This window comes from Adelges cooleyi, unplaced genomic scaffold (genome assembly GCF_023614345.1).
Source record: "Adelges cooleyi isolate 19-005CV unplaced genomic scaffold, UGA_ACOO_1.1 ACOO_flye_CR_arks_rails_tigmint_CR_PRNA_108, whole genome shotgun sequence".
NCBI classification, from domain to species: Eukaryota; Metazoa; Arthropoda; class Insecta; order Hemiptera; family Adelgidae; genus Adelges; species Adelges cooleyi.
Genome location: NW_026095761.1, coordinates 14,481,277 through 14,508,226, shown reverse-complemented (window position 1 = coordinate 14,508,226; position 26,950 = coordinate 14,481,277). Strand labels below are relative to the sequence as shown.

Below are 26,950 nucleotides of genomic sequence, written 5' to 3'. Positions count from 1 at the left end.
ATGTAATGACATGTACATGTCGATAATCTCAACACTTCCGGAAGTCAATCGTACATATTATGTCTAATGGTATATCGTTTTTTAAGTAGGCTTTTTTCCTCTTCTTGCATTGTATATGTAGTTAAGATCATCAATCGCCGTGACCTTAACAAGTGAAATTTTCGCCCCCGGAGACTCTCCTCCAGGGGACCGGTTACCGTTAGACAATATTGTTTGTCTGTCTGTATGTAAGTGTGTGTGCCTGGGCGCCCGTCGCTGCCTCTGTTGTAGTCTTCGTCACAGTATAATTTTGCGTTCGAATCCTAGTCGCCGTCCGGAACGTCTGCCGACAACACCGAGATGTTATTGCAGGTCAGTAAGATAACCTTAAGTGTTCGTTATTATTATAGATAGATACGTTAAAATAGAACTTAGGATTTACAAGCCTTCAAAGTTACCGAATTATTCGCTGTATCGTTTAACCGCCACTAAAAATCTTAACAAAGAATACAGGCAGCTGCACTTAATTACCAGACCGTACTATACGATTTTGAAATGTGAGCCTAAATACATATTATGTTTATTTTGATTTTTTTTTTTTTTGGCTGGCTACGAATCTGGCCACCGAATTTTACTGGCACGTCTATATATATATTTTTAAATCCTCTCCAGAGTTTGTACAAAAACGCTGTTCAGTGGTGATTTTAACGATCTGAGTGTGCTTTTTAAGTTTGAATTTTTTTTTTCTTTAAAGTATGTATTATAGTTTTATTGAACTAAAAACTGGTCTCAGAATAGATGTAAGGTTATTAGTTTTTTTAATGAAAAATAAGTTATAAAATTATGACTTATGTTTTGTAAGTTGCTTATAACTTTGGAGGCAATTAAAAAACAAAATATGATTTATGAAGCCACGTTCGACAAGTCGTCAAAAAACTAAAGAAATATATATATATATATATATTATATTTTTTGTTATTATAAAAAAATAGTCAACATTAGTTGTAGTTTTATGATTGAAATTGAAAGATAAATATATTAAATTAAGTGCTCTGCGACAGTTAATTTTTAAATATAAATCAGTCCTTTAAATCTAAAAGGGCCGACCCGGGTCGGTTTTTATGTTTTCATCACTTGTAGAAAATAAGCTTTTAATTTGTGTACTGTGATCATATTTTTTACAAGTGTTTTAATTAACATGTATAGCGGACTAATTCATTTTAATAAATATTACAACCTCTCGATCAGCAAGTTACTAAATAAATAATTAAAAAATAAGCTTGAAAAAGTTAAGGAATTTTTTTTTGTCAAAAAAATTTAGTGACCATTTTAATGTAATAAAAACATATAAACAGCTATTGTCAGATGAGCCCTATTAGATTTGATGTACAAATATGTTACAAAACTAATAAATGTAAACGCAATTTTGAAATGTAATTAAAGGTTCTTATACGTGTGTTATTTTACAAAATTTTAACCAAAATCATAACATAATTTTTTTAAAAAAAAATCATTATTTATCATTTGTTTTATTTGTTTATAATTTTTCTAAAAAAGTTATTTAAAAAAAAATTGACCAATTCTCATGGTATCTAAACAATTAAAAAAAAATGTCTTACATCGTTTTTTAATTATAGAACTCTCTGAAGAAGTAATTTTGTAGAATATTAAGCATGTTAAACTTTTGTTACCAAATATTATTTTTATATGCCAAGAGACAGTTTAATTTATGTTTTGATTGAAAAAGGATTTTAACGTTTATTTTAAAATTAATGAATTTTTTTGGCATTTATCTAAGTATATTGATAACTTTATGAAGGTACATTTCACCTAACACTTCATTAAGTACAGTTGTTTTAGAAAAAATTGGCCTGAGTCTTTATATATATATATATTAATTCAGGATAAATTACATTGCTAGAACTCATAATTCATGACAAGGTATAATTTATTATACAAATTTACTTATACTTACTTGGTATAACCTTATGGAATATTAATGATACATTTGTACCATAATATTATTTTGGTATGAAACGTTTTGATTTCTCGATTATTTTCTAGCATTAACTCACGATTCTAGAAAATTAAGCTTTAATCTTTCTAAATGTTAAAATTGTTACTCCGAATAATTGTTTTTTTGTTTTGAAAATACCATTTATTTTACGTTATACAATGCATTCTTCTCATATTTATCTTGTTCATTTCACCTGAACTCTATTTAACTCTATTTTAATGAAAAATACTATAAAATTGTTCATATTATGAGGTAGATTTTAGATTGACAAAAATGTTGGAGATGTTTATTTGAAATTTTCTCTACAGAATTTACAGAACGCAGTGAAACGGTAGACATTTATTAGATTTCGCTAATTATAAAAATAAAATTGTGATTTAATGAGGAACATTAATGCTTTAAATATATTATGTACTAACTAAATACATAAACAATAGTGCTTAATCATGATAAGTATTTACCTACAACTTATTATTATTATACAATAGACATCAAGAAAGCAATAAATGATTTTAACGAGAGAATTTATAAGTGGGCAGTGTGTGCGGTAACTGGAAATCTTTCATACGTTGTTGACTAATAAATGTCTAGTTACATTAATTATAATATACAAAAGAAAAACGATGCCGCTATATAAATATTACATTTGGTTACATTTACTATTTGGTTTCCAGTAACAAATTTAGGTCGTTAAAAGAGAAAGAAGGAATTCCAACGATTTTAGCATATCATGACTTATGAATAATAATTAAGGTGTGTAGATAACATCAAAATAGATTAACCTATAAATGTATTTTTAAATAAAGCCTAATCTAACTTATAAAAATGTCGCGTATAAAAATAAATTATATTTGAGGTAAAAAAAAAAAGTTAGAAGAAATTTTAACATTACAATTTATTAGATTTAATAGGATGTTTTTTTTCTGAATCGGAAAATAGGCTATCTGCCAATTTCTAAGTAATAAAAATAGAAATTTGAAAATATAATATAGAAATATTTAATCAAGTTTTCCAATGATGAGTAATTTTAGATAAATATATAGCTATAATTTATTGATGTACGATGAAGCAAATAGCTTAAAAGTATGTTGACACGATATTAACATTATGTTATGTGGTTTTTATTATTATTAGTGAACTACTTACTACTAAGTACTAAAAATATACATTCTTTTAATGCTATTTTAAGTATATTTTCTTTATTGAAATTATTGTATTATATTTATTATATATTATGTAGATGCATGTGCGTTTATTTGCATCTTAAATATACAACATATATAAACAGTTCATGCAAGTAGGAAATTTCGAATCCTAAGTAGGTATGCGTTACCGTTTATTTATTCATTTTAATATACGGGTTTATTTAACAGTCGAAAATGCATAGCACACACCTTAATAAATTAAACATAATTTTGTTAACTTGAAATTTATGTGATTGGTAAAGAGGTTATATAACTGAATTCCTTGATGGTTTTTTAACGTCACTAAAAAAACTTTTTGAAGCTAATAAAACTATGAAAAATTAGATACTTTTTCTTTTTTAGATTTGACAAACTACTAATCAAATTTTATTACATAATTTTTGTATCTAATAAATAAATCACAATTGTTTTTTATGTGTCGGTCAGTAATGTAATTGTATTGTATTTATTTTGTAGTATTTTTATCAGTTTTTTTTTTTGAAAATTGCTTTTTTACAATCTAGCGATATCATCGAGGATATAGCTTGATTTATTTTTAGATATTGTATATTCATAGATACACTGTTACTCAAAGCAGGTATTTTAAAAAAGGAAAAAATAATTAGGTACTTAAAAGTTTAATAGTATAAATTGTTGTGAACGACTTCGAGAAATAAAGCTAAAATCTAAAATAATGACACTTCATTACTAAATAAGTCCGCCTTATTTCTTATATTTATGTACTTTTACAAACAGAGGCACTAAGTCACGACGCGACGGTTCCTTGTAAAGTAAAATAGAAGACAATAAAATATATACTATTAAAATAATCGCATAGCGTTCTAATGTGTTCACAAACGTTACAGATGTAAACGCTCTACGGCGTATGATTATCTAGTAAAAAAAACTAATATAATTTACTCTAAGTATATTTTAGTGTAAGTATTTTGTTTGTTGTATTTTACCATATATGGGGAAAATATAATATAATTGAGCCCGGACAATTTCACAAAACATTAATTAAATAACACACTTTTGCAGTTGACTAAATTTTTGGCCATTTAATTAAATATCAGTTTTCAGATTAATATGATTTTAGGTAAAATATAATTAAAACAATTTTAAATTATTGTAACAGTAATTACAAAATAGTATAATAATTATTTAACATATTTTCCTGTGTTAAAAGTGTATAAATTCCGACGACAAAAAATTATACAAATATTTTCCTAAACATATTAAAAGTGGTTTAGCAAAAAAAAAGGTGGTTGATTTACTTTAAATAATCGAAAAATCTAATAGATATAACCAAGACCAAAAATGTTTATATCAAACACGAGTACCTTTAAAATACTATATTCGAATACTTCAATTTTGTTTTTAATTTCTCCTTTTACGACGATAAGAGTTGGTATTTTTTTCCCAGGTCGACTCTTGGTTACACTTTTGCCGAAATTAAAATTTTAACCGTATACTTTTTTTGCATAATGCTGGCCAGAGACAATTTTGCATGCTAGAAGACAGAAAAGAGAGTGTAGGGACGTAGCCTACCACGGCTGGGCGTATACTGGTGTGGTAAATAATTCAGAGCATATCATTTTCAAAACTTTGGCATACGCGTGACTTATGATTAGATACTGGGCGTTTGATCGAGTCGGGTAAGACCGTGGTTCACGATTCGGTCGAAACAATACACCGAACACACGTTGATTTTTAGGATGCACAACACATCTGGTAATGCACAAGTTCACGCTTTACATTATATTACCTTTGTAATTGTTATTATTGTGGTCGTTAGCACCACACACACACACACCCTGTGTTATTATCGTTCGACTGTAATATATATAATCGGCGTTTTACTATTGTTTTGCTGTCGGTTCCTTGGCATTGTGCAACGTATACTGTCTACCGAGCATAATACTCGGGTTGTGACTTGTGTTATGTGGGCATTAGCCAATAACCATCCATGACAATGGCAAATACCTAGGAATACCATTTTGTACTTTCGATTCGGAAAAAAAAAATAATAATAAACCGGCTAACCCGTTCACATACCTACATCTAAAACGACAGCAGCAGCTGTTTAACGATTCGTCCTGTGCACCGTCTGACAGTGCTGTTTAAGATAATATGCTTACCGACTTCATTGCACACCGAGTTATCGATAGCTTAAATGAAGTATTATGTCAACATGTTTGCTCGATCTGCGTGGGCATACCGCGAGAAACCGATTTATTTAAGTATACTAATACTATTTATTTTCGACGATGACCAACAAGCTCATGACCAATTCGCATCAGTCTTACGGGCATAATAAATAATAGGTCCTATCATTGTTACAACAAAAGATAACAATATGTTATGTAAATCGTTTAAGTGCGCAAACTGTGCATGTTTACCTATTTTCAGGTAATAGGTCTAGCTGTTTCGGGTAGGTAAAATCGTGATTTTGGAACTATCAAACGACTCATACCACTATTTTCACTTAGTATTTGTATTGTCCATTGAAAATTCGACTGTGTCAGTTAACCGTTTAAAATTTCTCAAATCATATTAGGCGGAATACAACTGGGGGAAACATCAAATTCGGGTGGGTTGTTTAACCGCTCTCCAGCAGGCACATAATGTTTGAATTGGCTATTCTGTCCATTAGGTACCTAAGTCGCGTACAGAATTAGTGTAAAAAACAATGCCTAGGCCTGCATACGATTACGTGATCATACATTTTAATTATTATAAATTAAACAATAACAGTTGTGGTAATTATTGCTGGATGTAATTTATAATTTGAGTGCACCGACTTAATATGGGGTCAACCTCGTCTTTTGTTTGGACCGCGCATCTAGTATGAGAAATAGAATATTTCAAAACATAATAATGCATAACAATGTTATTATTTATTTTGAAAGCTACAGTTAATTATTGTACTATAATTTATACTTTTTTTGTATGCACAAATGAAATCTGTTCATTCTAGGTAGCCTAAATTTCTTTAAAAAAACTAGTCTAAATATCGTTTATTGTGTTGTGGCCTTCATATATTTTAATATTGTTAAGATATTATTACATCGTGTTTTGACAGAAGATTAAAATATGTTAAGAATACACCTGTTTCAATAATATTTTCTGAATATTAGAAATTAAACAGTTACGTTAAACGTGAATATTATCGTTTCGGGGTCTTTACAAATATAGTGTTGGTATATTGTCGTTTGGTGTTTTAAAATATAATCATAGGTAATTATTAAATTTATAATATTATTTAAGAAATACGATTGAAACGTTAAAAATGCTCCCTCGCAATATAACAAAAGATATTTATAATTCTAAAATATGGTAAATACGTTATTATAACGTTTTAAACTTGTTATGACCAAAAAATATTTTTAAAACATTTCCCTGTATATTCCAAGTATAAATTATGTACTTAGTTTGTACTTTTCTGCTTGGGTTGTGACAATTCGACCTGATAAGCTCTGCCGAACCCTGTTGTGTTTCAAGTAATAAAACGGTGTATTATATTATGATTTTTTAAACATTATTTCCGTATGGGATATGTTGTTGGTGTTATGTTGCCAATCGACAAAACGTTGGGCGGGGCGTCCGTCATTAACACAATAAAAAAAATACCGATCGAGATCACCGTCGAAAGGCGAGCTATATGGATGATTAAGGCGTGTAAATCTTCTATTTGCGCCCGACGTGTGTGTGTGTAATATATTATATTCGTACGATTAATAATCCTCTTAGCTGTTATTAGACACGGGTCGACTTTCTTCTGGTCGTGCCGAGTCGTCTTCTTCGGCCGATAGCGTCGCCCCCGGCAAACGACCGATGTAAGGAAGTGAGTGTGTGTGTGCGTTATGTATAAAAAATATATATATATATATATATTTTCAAAAGCGTTTCAAACACAAGATTGATAACAGTAATTCGGATGGTGACCCCCAAGACGACACGGCGTGAAATTCAAACTGTTTTTTTTTAATTTCATTTCGGTTTTATCATTATTATTATTATTAAAAATCCCGGGATGTTCGACAACTCGACGACGTCAGTCGATTGGTCGCGAAAGTAGTCTTGGGCGACCAGAAACGGTGACTTAAGTGATGGGCGAACTCGTGCGAGCTTCGGTGAACTTTCTCTGATCGCACAGAGGTTATCTCTTGTCACGGGAGGGGGGGAAGGGGGGTCTTATGGTTGTTATTATGGTATTTTTTTTTTTATGTTACAATATATAATAATATTATACACCGAACCCGCGGTTGTTTTTACGCCAAGTCGTTAAACAGCCGCCACCGCCGTCCTGACAGTTGTATTATTATTATTATTATCATTACATCACAACCGGCGCGAACAACACCGTGTGAACTCGGATGATGATACCGGTAGGACAGCATAGGACTGTGCCGACCGTCATCTTGTCTTGGGCCCGAGGAAATCTTATAGTAGTAATAATATCTTGTTGCAGTTGTAGTAGTAGCCGACCGTATACAGTGTTTGGCGTTCGTGTCCTCCCACCGCCCGTTTCCGTGTAAGAAAATACAATGTTTGTATTATATTGTTATGGCAAAAATACTATTACCTCTTCCGCTTGTGGGCACGAACCGTATATGATGATGTACCGACAACTGCACCCGTGAGTTTTTTTTGTACTAGAGATGCGAAACTACCCGGTCCGCATGATTTTTAACGGGTAAAATATAAAAATTAGCTTTACAGGGAAAGTTATAGCGTGGGCGTGGCCAGAGTTTGAGGAAAAAATGTAAAATATCAATATAAAATTTACACAGGAGTTGGCGAAAACACACCACTTTTTTTTAAAAAGAAACCAGATAAAACTCAGATTTTTGACAAAAACATAGGTTAGGCTTAGGCTTTTTATACCAAATGCATGGTTTTAAATGACATGCCGAATTTTTATTTTTTGTGTCAAATTAATAGCTGTATGTCATTACACATAAATAACGGCTGTCTGATAACACATTATGATTTTTAAAACTGCTTTTAAAGTGTTAGACTTAAGAGAAGGTTTAAACAACTAAACACACAAAGTTTACAAAAAAAAAACCTATTAGTTATTAAGGTTTTGGTATATATTTTGAAAATGTTTAGCGGATAAGATGAAAAATAATTTAGTTGTAAAATAAAAACCTGACCCTTGTGTAGGACCTTCTATGACGCATTATTTTTAATGGCTTAATAACTATAATAAAAATATTGTGACTATAATATAATATATTATACCGTTATATAATACACTTAATAGCATACCTACATATATTATGTTAAATAACATCTTTAATTTTTACATAACAAAACCACAAAGAAAGATTCCCTTAATATTATATATTTTTTTTTCTTACCATATCAAATCTTTAGTTTTCTCTCTTCTTAGAACTACACGTGGGCATAAATACATACAATTTCTCGTAAGTTTATAATAATACATCTACGTATCTGGTATCATGACAGATATAGTAATAGCTAATAAATATAATAAAATACATCTCAATATTTGTTCGTAAAATATATTTTTCGAAAAAAAGATGTTGCACAATTACTCTGAAATTAATGTAAATATGAATTTTAATAAAACGACTACTTAACCTGGATTTCGAATTTGTGTGGGTGTTTTCAAACTATTTGTTAAAAATAATTGCACAACTGAAAACGTGTCTTCCTCTTAAGCGAATAACTATATAAGATATATATATATATAGACTCTAAAATTTTAAATTGCCCATTAGTCGTTCCATTAAATTATGGTTTTATGACACGGTCAGTAATTGAAATTTTCATAAAATATGTTATCGTTAATAAACCAATTTTAATTTAGTAAAAGTTATTTTGATTTTTTTAAAATGGTATTGTTTTTGAAACGATTAATAGCTTTGATACGAAACTGAGAAAGTTTTTAAATTATGTGTTATTATTGTTTTCTAATTTTATGTTTGGACCAACTATAATTTTTTTCAATCATTGCGCCGTTTTTTTCATGTGGTTGAAATCTAAAAATCAAAATCGTACATTTGTACCCACAATTTAGTTTATTGGGCCAAAAGTTAAAAAGTGCACTCTTTTCCAGTTAAAATTTAGCACAATATAATAATTTGTTTCCTAAACGTACATATAATTTATGTTTAAACTGAAAAAAAATGTCAAAGTACTTTAAGAACGTCATATAAATCCAAAATATATACTAAAAACAATACATAGCAGTATTTATACCTAATTATTTTACAAACAAAATATACTGTTAAAATGTAGAAATGACTATACTATGGTTTTTTATTGCAATAGTAACAACAGATTTTGCCTATATCTTTTATACCGTTTACAGATTCGCATCGAATCGTTTCTTAATGTGAATTGTGTCACAAAGGTGCCTAAAGTGATGTGTGATGTGACCTCTCTAATCTTACAGCTACATAGTATCGCTTGTTTGCTACTACAACGACATAACACAAAAAACATAATTTTACACAAATTGAATTAGAAAATTTAATTTACATGGATAACCAATGATAACGCAATAACGTCACAACTGCCGTTTAGCGGCTAATTTTGTATGTTCACTTATGTCGTTCTAACAGTATAAAAATAAACACCAATTTTATTATTATTTACAAACAACTCAAAAATGACGATTTTTATTTTATGTCGTTGTTGTAGCAAACAAGCGGTATGCTCTATCATCTCTATACATGTGGCTTATCCAATCCGACAAAGCAGTCGATGAATAAGCGCAAAATACCATTGCTGTAAGAACATTACCCGAGTATAGATTCTATACTCGAGTAATGTTCTTACAATAGAATAATTTATAATATTATAAACTCTTTGATCCGACAGCATACACACACACACATATATATGTTATCTGTGGTATAACGTGGTATTATAATGCTTATTCCGCTGTGGGCCATATCGTGTTGGCGTTTTGAAAAACTATCCAATCGTTTTCAATATATTCGACGAAACGGTTAGCAAAAGTGGCTTTAGCGTTTTTTTTCTAGCGCCATCATCTTATGTAAAATCCGAAAAGAGTTAATATCATGTGGTTTTTTTAAACATACATATTTTTTTTTATAGTCTTCTTCTTCACCGCAAAAGAATTTAAAAAAAACGAACGCGATCGCGCGTCGATAAGGCGCGTGCCAGTCGTGAGTGGCACATCTAAAAATAATAACAATACATACACGCTTATTATTACTGTTGTCGTAAAGATTTACCCGGGACGCGTTGCGTTGAAATTTTGACGGTAAGCACCAACTACTACCGCGCCAGTACCTTGGCGTTGTATTATATGAACCCAACCCAGATCTCGCTTTCACTATCTTGGCTTTCTGCAGAAGAAAGGTCGTTTTTCATAGGCGTCGGGTCAACGGTTCACGATTGGATAATATAATATTCGCACACGATTCCGGTCGTGTAAATAAAATGAAAAAAAAAACCAAAGCATGATTCAGACGAGGCAGCGTGGCCGCAACTCATTCTGTACTATTATATAGTTTATATGTACATTCTATACAACACGGTTTGTGTGTGATTTCACCGTCGACCGCGGTGAAATATGACCGACAACAGCGCGTGCTTAGCGCCCAAAAAGGACTTCACGAAACAAGCGCAATATCGTTTTCCCATCAGGTGTATATCATAATATTATTGTTTCCACTGTAATCCAGAACAACAACAACAACACTATACGAACTCTCCAAACGGCGGTCGTTAACGTAGCAGGGAAAAAAAATTAGATACGCCTATAAAACATTAACTCGGTCAAGATAATAAGCTCACCAACACTAGACACGACCGTCGAACATGGTTTACAATACAATAATATTATCCAGTCCGGTTCACACGGTTTAAGCGCAACCGTGGTATTGTTTTTGCGATCACGGTGTGATGAGTATTTTTTATTATAATAACGCATAATAAACTAGACTTTAACGATTACATAACGCTATTTTAATGACGTTCGGCGGTGAAGTATAAGTTGGCACGATGAGTTTTTTTTAGCGACTGCCGTGTTGTTATTATGGTTTTCACAGAGTAACTGCAGAAAGTGTTGATTAGACTACTCGTTAAGGTATGCCAGTATTTTTTTGGCTGAAATACAAGACTTACGGGATAAGGAACGACGTTTTGTGAATTGATTGCATTTTATCGAATTATAACTTACTAAATTATTATTTTTTTTTTTGAAATGGAACACTTTCTACATAGTCCATAGATGTTATTACTTTTTTTAAATTCTATTTCTATTCGTTAAAGTCACAAATTGTTGGTGTTCTTCTTTAATTTTTCTACATACTGTCTCATACTCCACAGCCACTCTTATCTATTGCCTACTCCATCAGTTGAATAGCCTTCAATTGTTTTTTTTTAAGTTTTATCCAATTAAAATTATTGTCTAGCTACACCTTTTGCTTTAATGTCATTTTCGCTGATTACATTAATCTACTCTAAAATACAACCCATACCTATTAGTTTTTATTTGTTATTAAATTGAAACTGTATTTGACCTCACTTTTTTCGCCGTGTAGTTGCATTTTTTCAATAATAATTTTTTTTTTCAGGTATCACTATGTACGCTATTGGCCGTCGTGTTTTGTATGGCCGATCAGCAACAGCCGAGTCCTGGCGCCGCTTTAGACGTATCCTCGATCAATGATTTAGCTAAAAAACCTACGGTGAAGCTTGATCCAAAATTAAGAAAAGCGTTACTCAAAGTGCTCACTCGGTTAGACGAAGAAGACAAATCGACCGCCGAAATCAAACAAAGAGATAATCAACAAAAGCTACAACAACAGTTTCAACAACAAGAGCTACAACAGCTGCAACTACAACAACAACAACAACAACAACAAAAACAGCAGCAACAACAACAGCTACAAGAACAGGAGCAACAACAACAACTACTGTCACAAAGAAGTACGGCCCAGCCGGACTTCTTAATTTCGGGTCAGGCGTTTTCCGCTTCGACGACATCCGGAAAAACGGAAGCCGTATTCCCGACGCCTAACTCACCAGCCGTGGCCGAAGCCATCGTTAAAAACAACGCTAACGCCACAGCGGCCGAAGCACAGTCCCCGACGCGGCCCACTGGAACTGAAGTTGACTTTTTCGAAGCTCCGTTGTTGACCGCGTTTACGGTGCAACAAGACTCAAGCGGAGTGCCTAGACGCGTGATTCCTATTTACACGGAACCCGAGCAGTTGGAGCGACAGAAGATCCAGGCTCTTTTAGCCAAAGAAGAAGCCGGTGGTGAGCGGAACAGCGTAAATTCTGACAAGAACGAATTAGAGTTGTTCAAACAGATCGAACTGTCGCAGCGAAACGTACAGCAGGAGAGGAGACCGATTTTGCCGACGCCTTTATCGTTGGTCGACGTTCCCCAAGACTTCTTTGTCCGGCAACAAATCATCTTACAGCAGTTGCAACAACAGCAACAACAGCAACAGCAGTTGCAACAACAGCAACAACAGCAACAACAGCAACAGCAGCAGCCACAACAGCAGCGAGCTTTTGAGCAACAACAATTCATGACTGTTGAACAGCAGAGGATACAAGAACCATTTAGACCACAGTTTATTCAACCACAACCCACTCAACAGTCGTTTGTTCAACAACTACAACTACAACAACAGCCAACCCTTCAGCAGTCGACGCAAGTGCAGTTTACACAACAGCAGCCGAACCGACAGCAGTTTGCTCAACAACAAAACCAACAACAGCCAACCCTTCAGCAGTCGACGCAAGTACAGTTTACTCAACAGCAGCCAAATCGACAGCAGTTTTCTCAACAACAAAAAGTCCAACAGCAGCCTGTTCAACCGCAGAAATTCCAACAGCCGCCATTGCAACAACAGCTAGTTCAGCTCAAAAACGTTCAAAACCAGTTTGCTCACACTCAGATAATCCCATCTCAACAACTGCAACTACAGTCATTCCAACAGCCGTTTTTCCAGTCACAGCCAATCCAGTTGCTTCCGTTTCAACAGCAACAACAATTAATGCCACACCAATTAATACAGCAAAGACAACTGGAGTTCAGGACCGAACCGTTCGCTCAACAGTCTCGTGTACTCAGACAACCTCAAAACGCGTTCAACTATGGATTCCCTATACCGAGGTTACCCGGTGACTTGGACGTGGTCTACAAGGTTTTGGCGTTGAACCACGAGGGCAGAAATTCTCAACAAAATGTTAGGCCCATTCACGCAATTTTCTAAGGAAATTGTTGTTTAATGTCTTCAATTTAAAGTTTTCAAAATACCATTTTAGTACCGAAACGAAAATACATTTCTGTTTTTTTTATTTTCGTTTCTACTACTATACTCTTCAACTTGCATTAATTGATAACTCAATTAATAAAAATCTAATTTGTTTGAAACAGTTAAAAGGTTTCCATAGTTTCAGAAGTTGGCAATTGAACGCACAATTCGGATAATAACTCAGTAAAATTGAAAAAGTTATAAGGTTTCTATACTAGGTATAAAAATCCCTTATACCGCCGTCGCGTCCATTTGACTGTTCTAATAAAATCTCGTCAATATCAAAATCGACAATACTATTAAAATTATAAAAAAAATATAAACTAAATCAAAAATTAAATAATCTGTTAACACATCACCAAAAAGAAAAACCCAGAATTCAGACCGCGTTGTGTAAAATTTTCTTTGTCCTGCTAGTTTTTTCTTAATACATATTTTCTTTTAAAAACACTTTTTTGTACATAATTAGAAGCTTATTAAAATTAACAGTAATATAATTATGCTTTTTACTATAACTAATACCGAAAGGAACAAAATATGTATATTTAAAATCTTATAAATATTTATTATATTTGTTTGTACATATCTAATTAATAAAAGTTAATATTATTGTTTTGTATAATTTCTTTATAACAATAATTGACAAAGTGTTTATTTTCCGTAATTATCATTAATTTGTTAATGTTTAAAATAAATATATCTGTAATATTATAGTCAATAAAGTTTACTTGCTTGTATTGTTTTATATTTTTGTGCCATTTAATAAAATCGTTTGTTATCATTGAACTTTGTTTTTACGTGTGTTTATTGCAAACAAATTATTTTAAAATGATAAAAAAAATATTTTATTTACTTTAAAATTTCTTATACAATTATAATTTAAGAGATGTTTTAATTTTAAAATTTGTTTTATAAAAAATCTACTTATTTGCTCAACAATTTACAAGACATCTAACGATGATAATATATGAAACATAATATTATGGTGTGATCAGTGATATTATCTATTGATAACAATTTTTAATTACATCATATCTGAGGAGATTATTTTCGGTCTTCATCATATTCTTTTTGACTGTCCTTCCTTGTCCTCCAAACGTGATAGTTTAATAAGTTTTATAAGATCCATTTCTTTCATTCTGTATTCTATCCTTAATTTCAATTCCAATTCTATCACTGTTTCCAGTGCCAAAGCCAACTAAACAATTTCATGTTTTTTTATATTTAAGTATTGTTGTATATCTGTTATTTTCTGTTCTTACCTATCTTATTTTGTTTTATTTTATTAGATGATTTTAGAAATAAATTGTAATTGCAAAATCTCAATAAAAAAGTATTGAGTACTATTATATACTTAATTGGAATATAAATGCACATTACAATTTTTTCGATTTTGTTTTACTATTTCGTAAATTGTAATTTTGTTTTATGAAGGTCAGTGTTTTGAAAAAATGTAATGGCATTATAATATAACAGCCTAATATTAATTATATGTATAAACATATATAATTATAAACTGTAACACAATTATTAATTTACTAATATTCTAGCGTAGTAGTATAATAATATATATTTATTTGCAAATAATTCCGCGTTGTACACAGATACAGTATAGGTACACGTTTATAAACAAAAATAAAATAAAATACAAATTGTAATATTTGCAACCCTCCTATAAGCTAATAGCTTGTAGTGGAGAGTTTGATAGAAAGTTTACAATAACACAAAATACAACAATATTCAGATTATATAAAATAAAATAAATTTATAGGTATGTATACAATTATGTATACTTTGTTTTATTTAACTCAAATTTAATCAGACTATTTACAGTTATTTTTAATGAATTGGTATAATAATTTATAATTTAGTAATTTCATATGATCAATTACTAATTGTTTAGTTTTGGATAAGGTTCATACCTATTCACTTAACAGAGTTAATTATTTAAAATAGTGTTATTAATAGTATGTTAATAAAACTCTATTAATTGTAATTAGACAATAGCCATTGGCAGCTATGTACTAGTCTCATATAAAAATGTTGATAATGTAATCATATAAATACTTACCCAAGTACTTATCAAGATCAACATTTAATGTTTGTTATAACTATTTTGTTAACAATCTAATAATGTTTTTTTTATATAGGTAGGTATAAAGACACCAATTATCTATGCACTACTATACACTAGTGTGATATTAAAGCTTTGGGCTTTGATTATAATTAATATCACTGTCTTGTGTTATCTTTAATAAACCTATCTAAAAACGTTTAACACAAATAGTACACCTAAAAATTAAAATCAGATGAACATATCGATTACTACTTGGGTAGTTTTTGATGTTCCAAATTGAATTCAATTATTTTTGTTTAAAATAACGCATCTATAATCAAATATTTTACTAAATATCAAAACAGTATTATCAATAAAAGACGCCTGATTTTTAAATAAAATTATCGAGTCAAATACAAAATTACAAAAATTTAATAAATTAACAAAACGCATGTTAGATTCTTTGATCTTCAAAGGCCTTTATGGAATTGTGAAGTAAATTAATTTATCATATAGTAACAAAATATATAATAAATAGTTATATAAACAACAATAAAATAATCTTCATTAAAAATATAAATATTAACAGCTTTATTAAAATATATATCAACGGCATGTCGAAAATCCAAAACCATTTTTTTTTTACTTGTCATGAATATCCGCAACGGTCTTAAAAATATTGCAAATAGGTAGACAAATTTAATCTTAAAAATTATAAAACCATCAGAGAAATTCAGCAAAATTTATTGAACTAAACTTGTCTAAGAGTACAATGTTTAGTCTTTCAAAAGTTCACTCAGCGGTACACGTCCGAAAAACTGTTTTGCATATTCGAAAATAACAAAAACTAATGCTTCTTCGATAGCTGGTTGCAAGTCCTTTAACAAATCACGCCAATTCTCGTTTAGAAAAACGTTCATGTTGTCTCCTAGAATAAAAAAAGTGATTCATTAAAATTACTTGTTAAAAAAATAACAGCTGAAAACCATCAAACATCCGTCGAACATAGCTTACCAAGCGCTTTGTCTCCGTTGAACAAATTGTCTAATTTTAAAGACATTTTTGACGTTGTAAAAGTCCAGATAATCTTCTGAGGGCTCAAATACTCAGCTCCATTCTTAACTATTTTCTTCAACTTAATGTTTCCAAATGCCTCGAAATTATCTAATAAAATCAAGAAATTAAAACATTTTTTTAGGAATTAATAAGATTTTCAGGTAAATAATAACAAAATAATTCTCGTGTTTTTGAATTTGAGTCGCATTTTGCTTAATTCGAAATAATAGAAACAGTAAAATATTGTATTAAAACCAAACTAACACGAAAAAGATTCAGTCCCGCTAAAAACAATGCTGAATAATATATTTCAAATACATAATTTGTTTAATTATTTATTATCATTTTAAAATGTTGCCCAACTTTGCATGTATAGTATGTACTGTAATGTCACAAATATTTAAAATAATAACTATATTATTACCAAATGTCAGTTTACACGTCCCATTTCCTGTGATGGGCAGTATCAATACTTTCCCAGATACATCATAATTGCCTTTTAGAAAAATTTGTTTTTTCGTATCCAAACTCAATGAAAAATTGTAATTGACAAAATCGAACCTATAACAGAAAGGTAACTCACGTTTATTTAAACTATTACGTTAACTACTAATTATTAGCTATTCGGTTTGCTTAAATTGAAATAGTTTACTCACTTAGGATCCTTGAGGACTGAATCAGACAAATTAATGATATCCAAGTCCTTGAACCTTAATTTAATTTGTACAGCACTGTTGCCTTTTTGATTTATTTCCAAAAACGAAATACGCAACGGATCTACCGGAAATAAGCCTAGACTCGGAACACCTGAGAAACATGCGAAAATAAAATAAAATACAAAATATAGACAAACACCTCAACTGATCTTACCTTTGGCTATTGTTGGCAAAGCACTAGTTAATGCATTGATAACGCACGCGTTTTTATCTGGGCTGCTTAAGCTACACCGTTCATAATTTTTTACTGAAAATATAAATAATATTAATTTTTGTAGTAGGTAATGACTTATATGTTAGGTTATTTTGTTAAGATATAATATGTTATTATTTGTTCGGTGTAACGTATATATTTTAATCAATTTTTAAATTAAAAATGATTTGCTGAAAATATTGACTGATCGATAACCAGTTTTAAATAATTCGTTATTAAAGTTTAAAATTTTAGACGGTAGGAAGGGTGGAGAGTAGATATATTTTATCGCATTTACCCAGCCGCCCTATGCCTCTATAATTTTAAACTTAAATAAGTCTAAAAATAAATATTCAAAAAAGATTATCGACCAGTCAAAACTTGCAGTAGGTTAATCTTAATTTATAAATTCAATAAAACATTTATGGTACCATTTAGTTTTAAAAATTGATAAAGCACTGGCAAATACTAAAACAGATAAAAATTTGAATATTGTCTATTATTGTAATATAACATAAATAAAAATGTTTTCAAAAACAAACACTACAAAAATGCAATTATTTTAGGATTAAACTAGTATAGGGGGCGTTAAAAGAATACCTGGTATAGGAATGGTATAATTCCTGCTATATTTATAAATGATCAAGTTTCAATGAAATATTATTATCCTTTTCCACTCAGCTGTTTAATTATTGTAGACTAATTACGGTAAAATGCGAAAAATAAGCAATAGTTATATTGAGATTCTCTGTAAAAGATTCTAACAAACTACTATTTAGGAGAATTATAAAGGATATGTTGTATAATTGCATAATTTAAATTTCGATTACAGAATTAAAATAAAATTCTACAATATTGGCCTTGTATGTTTTATTTTACTTCATTTAGGAAATACAAACGTATCAACATTATCTCATATGATTTTCGGTATAATTACAATTTAAACTCAATTTAATATCGATAGATAAAAACCGGTTAAACAAGAAGCAGATATTTTTAGAAATAAAACCACGAATAAAATAATAATTATAATAATTATTATAATGTATATACATTTATAATGAAATATGAAGAATGCAATATTGGAAAATATTGATCTGGTAGCCAATTTTAATATGCCGACTAATTTTAAGGAGAAAAAATATTGGAAGTAATTTTCTGGTGAATCTTTTGGAAGGATTTCAATTTTTATTTTTCTTAATATGTGAATTTTTATTATTTTTTTATAGGGGCTAGTAGGCCGATTTTTGATTTAGCAGTTCGAAAATTTGTTAATTTTTTTAGAAAAAACTATAAAAAAAGTACAAATATAAATGCTAATTTTATTTTTAACAAAAATTAAAAATTAGCCTTTTAGCCCCCATAAAAAAATTATTTGAAATCGGCCCGGTAGACACTTCAGAAAGTCACTTCTAGTTTAAGTCTTTATTTGTAACAAAATTTGACACTTTCCGTTCCTCTTAATAGACCTATGACTTAAATTAACTGATTTGTGGTATTATAAAAATATGCAAAACATGATAATAAAATATTTTCGCTAAATTCATCAAAATCGATTCAACGGATGAATATAAATTGTAAATAAAAATATGTTACACATTTACACCTATACATTTTATTGGGTTTCATTTAAGTAGAATGTAAAATTAGATTTATTCCATAATAAATTTTTAAAATAATATTATTGGCTTTAGAAATCTTTTTGAATTTCTTAACTTAAAAGCTGAGACCGTAGTTTTAAAATGTGAAAATTTCCCTCACGGCAATTAAATAGAAATAAGTTAATACAATTCAGATTATATACATACAAAGTTTTGACGGTTTGGCAACTGATCCAACGACGAACAATACAAAACAGAGAAGAAAATATTTTGTGGCGGTATCGACCATCATAATTAATTTTTCGTTAAATATATGCAAGTCAAAATATAATCTAAATATATCTATTACAATAAATGAATATAATAAAATATATAAACTATTATACAATGACTGCAGATTTAAAACTTTATAAACTGTAACGTGTACCGGTGTAGCAAAATTATTGGAATGAAGGCCAGCAGAAGAACGTGATATATATAATACATTGAGAATAAAAGTTAAAAGACATCACATGCAAATTGCAATTAATATCCCTACTTCAATTGCCATAGGAGGAGGTGTTGTTTCCTATATTAATGACTATTATCCGTCCAGACAAAACCCAATCACTATGCATTAAATTCTTCTTAATTCCGTGTTTTGGTTTAAGCTACACTCAATTACTCGCCAAAATATTCAACATACCTTTTCAATTATTACTTCTGGCTTAAATTTTTTTTAAATGATTTGTTGGGCAATAAGAAGTCGCACACACATAGTTTTCTGTAAACATAATCATCATCATTATATTTTAATGTATATAGAAAAAATATTTGACGTTTTTGTACACATACTATGTAAAAAAAAATATCATAATTTTTTTTTGTTAAAAAATAATGAGCATGAATCCATACGTATGCAAATTTTGGAATTTTCAAGGTTGCATGTGTGTCTTCTAAACGTGCTAGTACGTATGTCCAATTAACGTATAAGTGATGGTACAATGTAGTTATATTTCTGTAGCACTTAAAGGTGTTTAAGATTTGTATTTTCTACCTTGTATTAAAAAGTTAACATGTGATTAAAAAATCAATACCATACAATTTAATTACATTTATTTACAATATTATGCTGTACATTTTTTTTTTTTAAATTGTTGTTTGTTTACTATTTTATGTTTTTAGCGTCTATACTAAAATTCAAGAGATAACAACCGTTAACACAATTATTTTTAAACCATTGCGAAAACTTGTAACTTAAGTCAAGGCAGATTAGTATTTTAGTAAGTCAACGTTCAAAAAAAAAAAAGGGAAAAAATCACAAATGAACCGATAGCCCAAGTTTGACGTTACATAAACTTGTAAAGGTGGCCTCACACTACAGTTTTATTTCTCGGTGTAGTTCGGACACCGTACACGGATAGTGTGTGAGTTTTAAAACGGAAGAAAAACACCGTACACGGAAACGGAATGAAAACTGAGTAGTTTGATTTTTGTTCCGTGTTATAAAAACGGAAGGTGTGTACTCATTTCTGGTGTCCGAACTAAACCGAACAGTTTTAAACATTTTAAAATTATATTTAATATTATTCATTTGAATAAAACTATGTATACATTAAACTACAAATTTAAATAATACATATGCAAACACATATAATTAATAATGATCATTGATTATAGAAGGTGATTATTTTTTTGTTCTGTAGTTTTTACCCTCTTTCAAATTAGTTATTTGACCGTGGAAGGTGCTAAGACAACTTAAGATCATTCGGCGTAGTGTGTATGTACGGTCACCGTTTTATTAACACTGAACAACGAAGGAAAACAATGTAGTGTGTGTGGCTTCAACGGTGTACGAACAAAATTTTGCAAAATCGGACAAGGTAGAATGAAGCTTTGGTTTTTAGTAAACCGCCTAATCGCAATTTAGAACTTACTTGTAAATTGTAAATTTTTTTACTTTGGAAATCACTAAAATGTTTAAATATTTTAATAGTGTGCCATCTCGAAGATTAGTTACCTAAACAAAAAAAATACAAGCATAAAAAGAAGCTGGTATAATATCGTTAATAATGTATCGCATCTCTCGTGGAAAATATGCGCAACAACGTATAAACATATTATATAGATTTACCGTCATGGTCAACTAGTTGAACTGGACTAGGCTCCACACCTCTAAACTGTTGTTGCTAATAAATCAACGATTAACTATAATGCGTTGATTAGTTTAGACATCGCTATATATTTAAAAAAAAAATTATATATATAAAAAAACGACAAACTATTGTGTAAGTATTCCTTAAGTGTATCTTACTTATTCGTAACCTAATATGTTGAAACTACCTACAAATAAGTTGAAGAAAAACCATTTCTACTATATTAATTTTTTTTTAGTAAATAGTTTTTAAACGTTGTAACAATTACTTCCTGCATACAATTATAAGACAATAATGAAAAACATTTAATACAGAGTCCAACTCTATTTTATAAAGACTAGGACCAAACATGTTGATAATACGTCTTCAGATGCAACACAAAATAAAATGATTTAAGTAACGTAGTAATAAATCACATAACACTATAATATGGTTTATTAAATCATATTACTGATGAAATAAAGGTAATAAAATATAAATCGTAGGACATAGGTATAAAATTAAATACATTTCTCTCTCTAGTAATTTATACAACTCTCAACGAAATTAATTTACTGATATAAATTCAGTGCAGTTACAAAAGAATACACCCATACTTAAATAATTATTATAATTTATGGCTATATCTATAGATATAATACATATTACCTAATTGTAGTTTTGAGACTGAAAATTAGACTCTGAGAGGTACAACCTAAAAAAGGAGAAAAAAACACGTGCCGTTTTTTAATGTCTAAGCTGTTGCTGGAATGTGTGATAAATAAATATCTAAATTCTAATATGAAAAACATTTTCATTAAACTGTTGATTACGCTATGTGGGTAACAATGTAACAATCTAAAGCGTCAAACCGCATGAAATCGCCTAAAACCTAACTAAAAGAATAATGTATTTTCTATTGGTGGTGATATTTACTAACTTTTCTCAAATCCCATACTAAAACGATATTTTTAATTGATCTCTTTAAAGTTATGAATAATCTGTTTGTTGTGATAATTTCCGATGAACTTGTTATACATTATAAGATATCATTAGGAAAGTATTTACCTATAAAATATTCATAGTTAATTATCGGTTAGGACCTATAGGACAGTGTTAAAGTAAAATACCAGCACTTTATGTGGCTCGCTATTTGCCTAAAGAAAAACTACGAGGATGTAGTTTTCTTCAAGGTTTGAAACAACAGTCGAGCAAGTACAATATTACCCGAATTATGTTTTATCAGTCACATATATCATAAACAACTAAATTAATTACTCAAATCATCATAATATTTAAAACCAACTAAGTTTGTAGGTAAGAGAATATTATTTAAACTACTACTAATTTACAATAGTGTAACAACATTGTGGATGTTTTACTAAGTAACAAAAACAATTATTAACTATAAAATGGCGTAGCATTCTTTTTAATTAAACGACCATTTGGTAGAACTCAGGTTATACTTGTTTTTCGTCATAAAAAAAATACATTAGGTATGTTACAAAATATTTCACACAGAGTACATAAATACGAATATCGCGTTAACATAATATTATAATATATTCTACAATAAAAAAAACTCAATTAAAAAATATGGATATATTTTTTTTAAAGTCCATAAAATATGAAAAACAAATATTCAACACACCTATTAACAGAAATATGGTCGTGTTAAAGATGTTCACTAACAACTAAATTCACTCAATATGACTAAAGAAAATACAATAACTAACGACTAGTCGTAATAATTAAACCTTTTGTGTTTCCTAAAAAATACTTATTATTATAAGTAATTATTTATTTAAACAAAACATCAATAAACATAAACACTTGTACCACAAGCTGTGAATATAATTATTTGAATAATAATTGTTTTGAATATTGTGCACTTATATAGAAACCCAATCACAATGTTTTCCAATGCAGTATTTAAACTACTGTTAATCCGTTAATACGGATAATAAACCTAAACAATGTTGAGCTTTTATATAATTTGTTCAGTTTATCTAGCAACATACACGGTGTAAGTATAGCAAATATCTATTAAAGTAACATATTATAATGATTAAAAATTTTAGTTCTCAATAGGTTTGTTAATGTATTTCTCATAATTTTTGTGTACTAAAATTTATTTTAAATTTTTACTAAACAAAAATTTATATTTTTTTTAGAAATGCAGATAATATTGTACTTGACAATGGTAATAATTATTAAATGAAAATATCAATTATATTTTGCTTTAGTTATAGTTTTTAAATGATTATAAAAAAAGCCAAGACAGTTGGGTAGGCCAAGTAGTCGTACTTCGTGGAGGTACTGGTGTTCAGGAAGTATTATAGCTAATAGTGATTTTATCGCTATCAAAATAACCGCCTTGGTGCGAACCTATAGGAAGCAGAAATATTTATTATTGACAAAAGCATACTATAAAGACAATAATGTACTTAAAATTGTATTTTTAATATTATAGAGCGACAGCAATTAGGGTTGTTCCGTGTTCGTTTGTTTATAATGTTTTGATGCCTTTTCTATTCATAATATTATGAACAATATAATGAAAATATTTTTAAAATATCTGTAGACAATTGATTTGTTTATACATAGCCACCTGGAAACTTAAAACGGCACGAGTGTAATTTTTTACTTTTTAGCATTAATGCGGGCTGGAAAAGTATCGTTTTTACAACGATGTGTTTTTATTTGTGTTTCGTTAAACAAATCTGTATAGATAAGAAATCCTACCTGAAAAGTACTTCATTGAGCCAAAAATCCAGTTTTAGTGCTTAAGGTTTGAAAGTTCGATCGAATTTGAAGCACACTTTTGTAATTATAATGTTTTTATTGATATTTGTATTTTTACTATCTAGGTACAATTTCGCATTTAAGCGTTTATTGGAATATGATTTTATAATTTTCAGCTTTCTTTCCTGTAAACTATTGACCTCCTACACCCCAATATGTTCCATCCCTGCTAAGCCCTGACCCCGCTTCACTGATTATTTTTTTTAAATTTTAGACGGCAATCCAATCATGCCGAGTGGGCTTCGAAAGACCCAAAAAACGGCTAATGGAAGCGCCGTTACAATCGCCGGAAAACTAAACACACCAGACAATTTGATAGCAAATAATAAATGGAAGGGAAACACGGTTGGCAAGAACAATGTAGTTGGTGATTTAAAAATTAATGACAACCTTGGAAACATTCCGACTAGAGGAAGAAGCTTAGAAACACTCTTGACCTGGGGTGACAATTCGGCGGTAGATGTAAGTGATGTGTATGACATAAGTGAAAAAACGATGATAATGATGAAAAATTGTAAACATTTATAGAATGTTCAAACTATTCCGCAGCAAAATGATAATGCAGACAACAGCTATAACTGGCGAGATTTCATGTCAGATATGATATATGGACGTAGAAACAACCGCTACAACAATAGGAGTATGTATTATTATATTTATTTCGTTAGTTAAAATAATTTATACATATGTAGTTGTATTTTGTAGAGCTATACGGGTCGCCAATACCTCCATCACCGCCACCTCCACCTCCACCTCCACCAACATCTTTCAGCAGTGGACCGAATAATTATTGGGGTAATTAATATAATCGCCATTTAGTTAGATTAGAATTGATTTAAAACAAGCAAATACATTTCTAACTCTGTATTGAAATAATATAATAGTGTAAAAATATATTTTACGTATAAATAATTTTCTAGACAACTTTCAACCGTTACCACCACCGTTATATCTACCACCTCCATCACCACTACCAATATATCAACCACCACCACTATATCTACCGTCTCCAACACCACCACCATTATATCTACCACCTCCATCAATGTATCAACCGCCTCCGCCTCCACCACCACCACTGCCTTACAACAAAGGATCGAATAACTTTTCAGGTAACTAATATAGTATCGTTAACAGGCACCTTCGATTTGAATAAATTACATTTTATTTTTGCTTCGATGCGAACCTGTGAATCGCAATGAAATGTATTAACCATGAGAAAAAAATTTAGAAACTAGATAATACAGTTTTTTATTGTGACAATACTGTCTACATTTAGACCATATTCTAGGTAACTTTCAACCATTTTGGACGCCACCAACACCCTATCCACTACCACCACAAAATAATGAATTCTATTTTCACAACACTAAAATTCCAAAGAAACGATTCAACAACGTTAATAATGGACGCAATGATAATGACAGTGAGTCGATGTTTGTTATTTTTCATTATTTCAATGTGTATTTATAGAAGGTTTATCAGGGTGATATATCAATCCCAAGAGTCCTAATTTTATAAATATATTATAAAAAAGTCAATTTGTTAGATAGAAAACTCTTCTTGCTATTATAGAAATTTTGAACGAAATGTCGAAAAAAAAGAACATTTCATTGTATTATTAGGTAAACTATATTATAATATTTTATAATAAAAGTGTAGCAATTTAATTTTTTGTTCACCTGATGAACACGTGTTTTGAAAAAAAATGTCTTTTCCTCGGTAATCAAACTTTTTAAAATGGATACAGAATTTATGTTGTCCAACTGAAACATCAAAATAACTAACAATGTAGATAAACAAACTATAACCAGTTAACCGACTGCTATACTTAAAAAAAAAAAAATACTGTACATACAGACTACAGTTGGAATGTAAAATCGTATAAGACAATCTTCAAGACTAAATAACCAGTCGAGAAGTTAGTAATGATACAAATGTTGTTTGTTATCACTTATCATATTTTATCTAGATGATATGTTGATGAGCCCAAATATAGTTATTAATGATGACGGAGCCGTGATAAACGGCAAAAGAATTCCAATGTATTCAATAAGCCAACCAGGAGTATCTGTAAACTTTAATGGTGCTGGTGAACTCATGGTCAACGGCCAAAAAGTTACAGTAGATAGAGCAGGAAATCCAATAAATCCAGCTGAAGTTGGCAGTAGTGGGAAAACACAAGGTAATTGATTACTAAATATCATTATTTTAATGTCTAAAAAAAGCATTCAATTGTAAAAAGTTAACTTGCATAACTCAAATTGTATAATACCGGGCTAATTACAAGGGCCCCATTACCGTAGCCAGGGAATTTTTTTTTTTTTTGGGAAGGGGCACAGTCGACAGTTTGCGAGTCCCCCCACATATATTATATATAATATATATATATTACTTATTCCAGGCTTTTAAATTTAACTTTCTGTTTTTTTTGTTGAAAATAACAAAATGGCACTTGAAACTTTTTAGTTCTCACCATTACATATTTTAATAATTTATAGAAATATTATGTTTTAAAATAAGGTAGGTACGATTCAAAATGGTGCTGAGTAAGAATAAGGCTGGAAATGTCAAAAACGATGATTCTAACTTTACAAATTCAAATAAACATACAGGAAGCAATAAATCGAAAATTGGAGGTGAACTAAAACTTCAATAACAATGGAATTATGAATAATAGTAAACAAAAAACTAAATCAAGAAAAGGCGGTAAACTAGAAAGTAATATACGAAAACAGCAGCAAATCAATAATATTGGCAAGTTTAAGTATTGAAAATAATATGACTTCAACTCTTAAGTTACATATAAATATCAACAACCAATGTTAAACAAACTAATAATATATTAAGTTAACTACGATGAAAATATAATAATTGTAATATTTCGTTTTCAATTATGTTGAAAAGTCATGAAATTGAATTGACTTTTCCGTTTTTGTGTTAACA

The 26,950-nt window shown here is 29.9% G+C and overlaps 3 protein-coding genes across 4 annotated transcripts; 2 read left to right on the top strand and 1 right to left on the bottom strand.

Moving 5' to 3' along the window:
* The first annotated feature begins 208 nt into the window (after positions 1-208).
* Positions 209-14,025, top strand: LOC126847370 (putative uncharacterized protein DDB_G0271606). 2 transcript variants are annotated; one of them, XM_050587532.1, is made up of 3 exons: positions 209-351; positions 11,766-12,824; positions 12,915-14,025. In XM_050587532.1, exons 1-3 carry the CDS (start codon positions 340-342, stop codon positions 13,419-13,421), a joined length of 1,578 nt encoding a protein of 525 aa, XP_050443489.1. In that variant the 5' UTR covers positions 209-339; the 3' UTR covers positions 13,422-14,025. The 2 variants fall into 2 exon arrangements, with proteins under 2 accessions (XP_050443489.1, XP_050443488.1); XM_050587531.1 differs by having other exon boundaries at positions 11,766-14,024.
* A 2,220-nt stretch (positions 14,026-16,245) lies between these two features.
* LOC126847378 (protein takeout-like) lies at positions 16,246-19,534 on the bottom strand. The gene is made up of 6 exons (XM_050587549.1): positions 19,293-19,534; positions 17,446-17,538; positions 17,232-17,382; positions 17,000-17,136; positions 16,534-16,683; positions 16,246-16,447 (listed from the first exon to the last, which is right to left on the bottom strand). The coding sequence occupies exons 1-6, from the start codon at positions 19,375-19,377 to the stop codon at positions 16,296-16,298; spliced, it is 768 nt and encodes a 255-aa protein (XP_050443506.1). The 5' UTR covers positions 19,378-19,534; the 3' UTR covers positions 16,246-16,295.
* A 3,580-nt stretch (positions 19,535-23,114) lies between these two features.
* Positions 23,115-26,837, top strand: LOC126841526 (formin-J-like). Its single transcript, XM_050578070.1, has 9 exons — positions 23,115-23,225; positions 23,374-23,402; positions 24,219-24,466; positions 24,554-24,644; positions 24,710-24,799; positions 24,925-25,116; positions 25,296-25,430; positions 25,977-26,189; positions 26,528-26,837. The coding sequence occupies exons 1-9, from the start codon at positions 23,176-23,178 to the stop codon at positions 26,551-26,553; spliced, it is 1,074 nt and encodes a 357-aa protein (XP_050434027.1). The 5' UTR covers positions 23,115-23,175; the 3' UTR covers positions 26,554-26,837.
* The last annotated feature ends 113 nt before the right edge of the window (positions 26,838-26,950 follow it).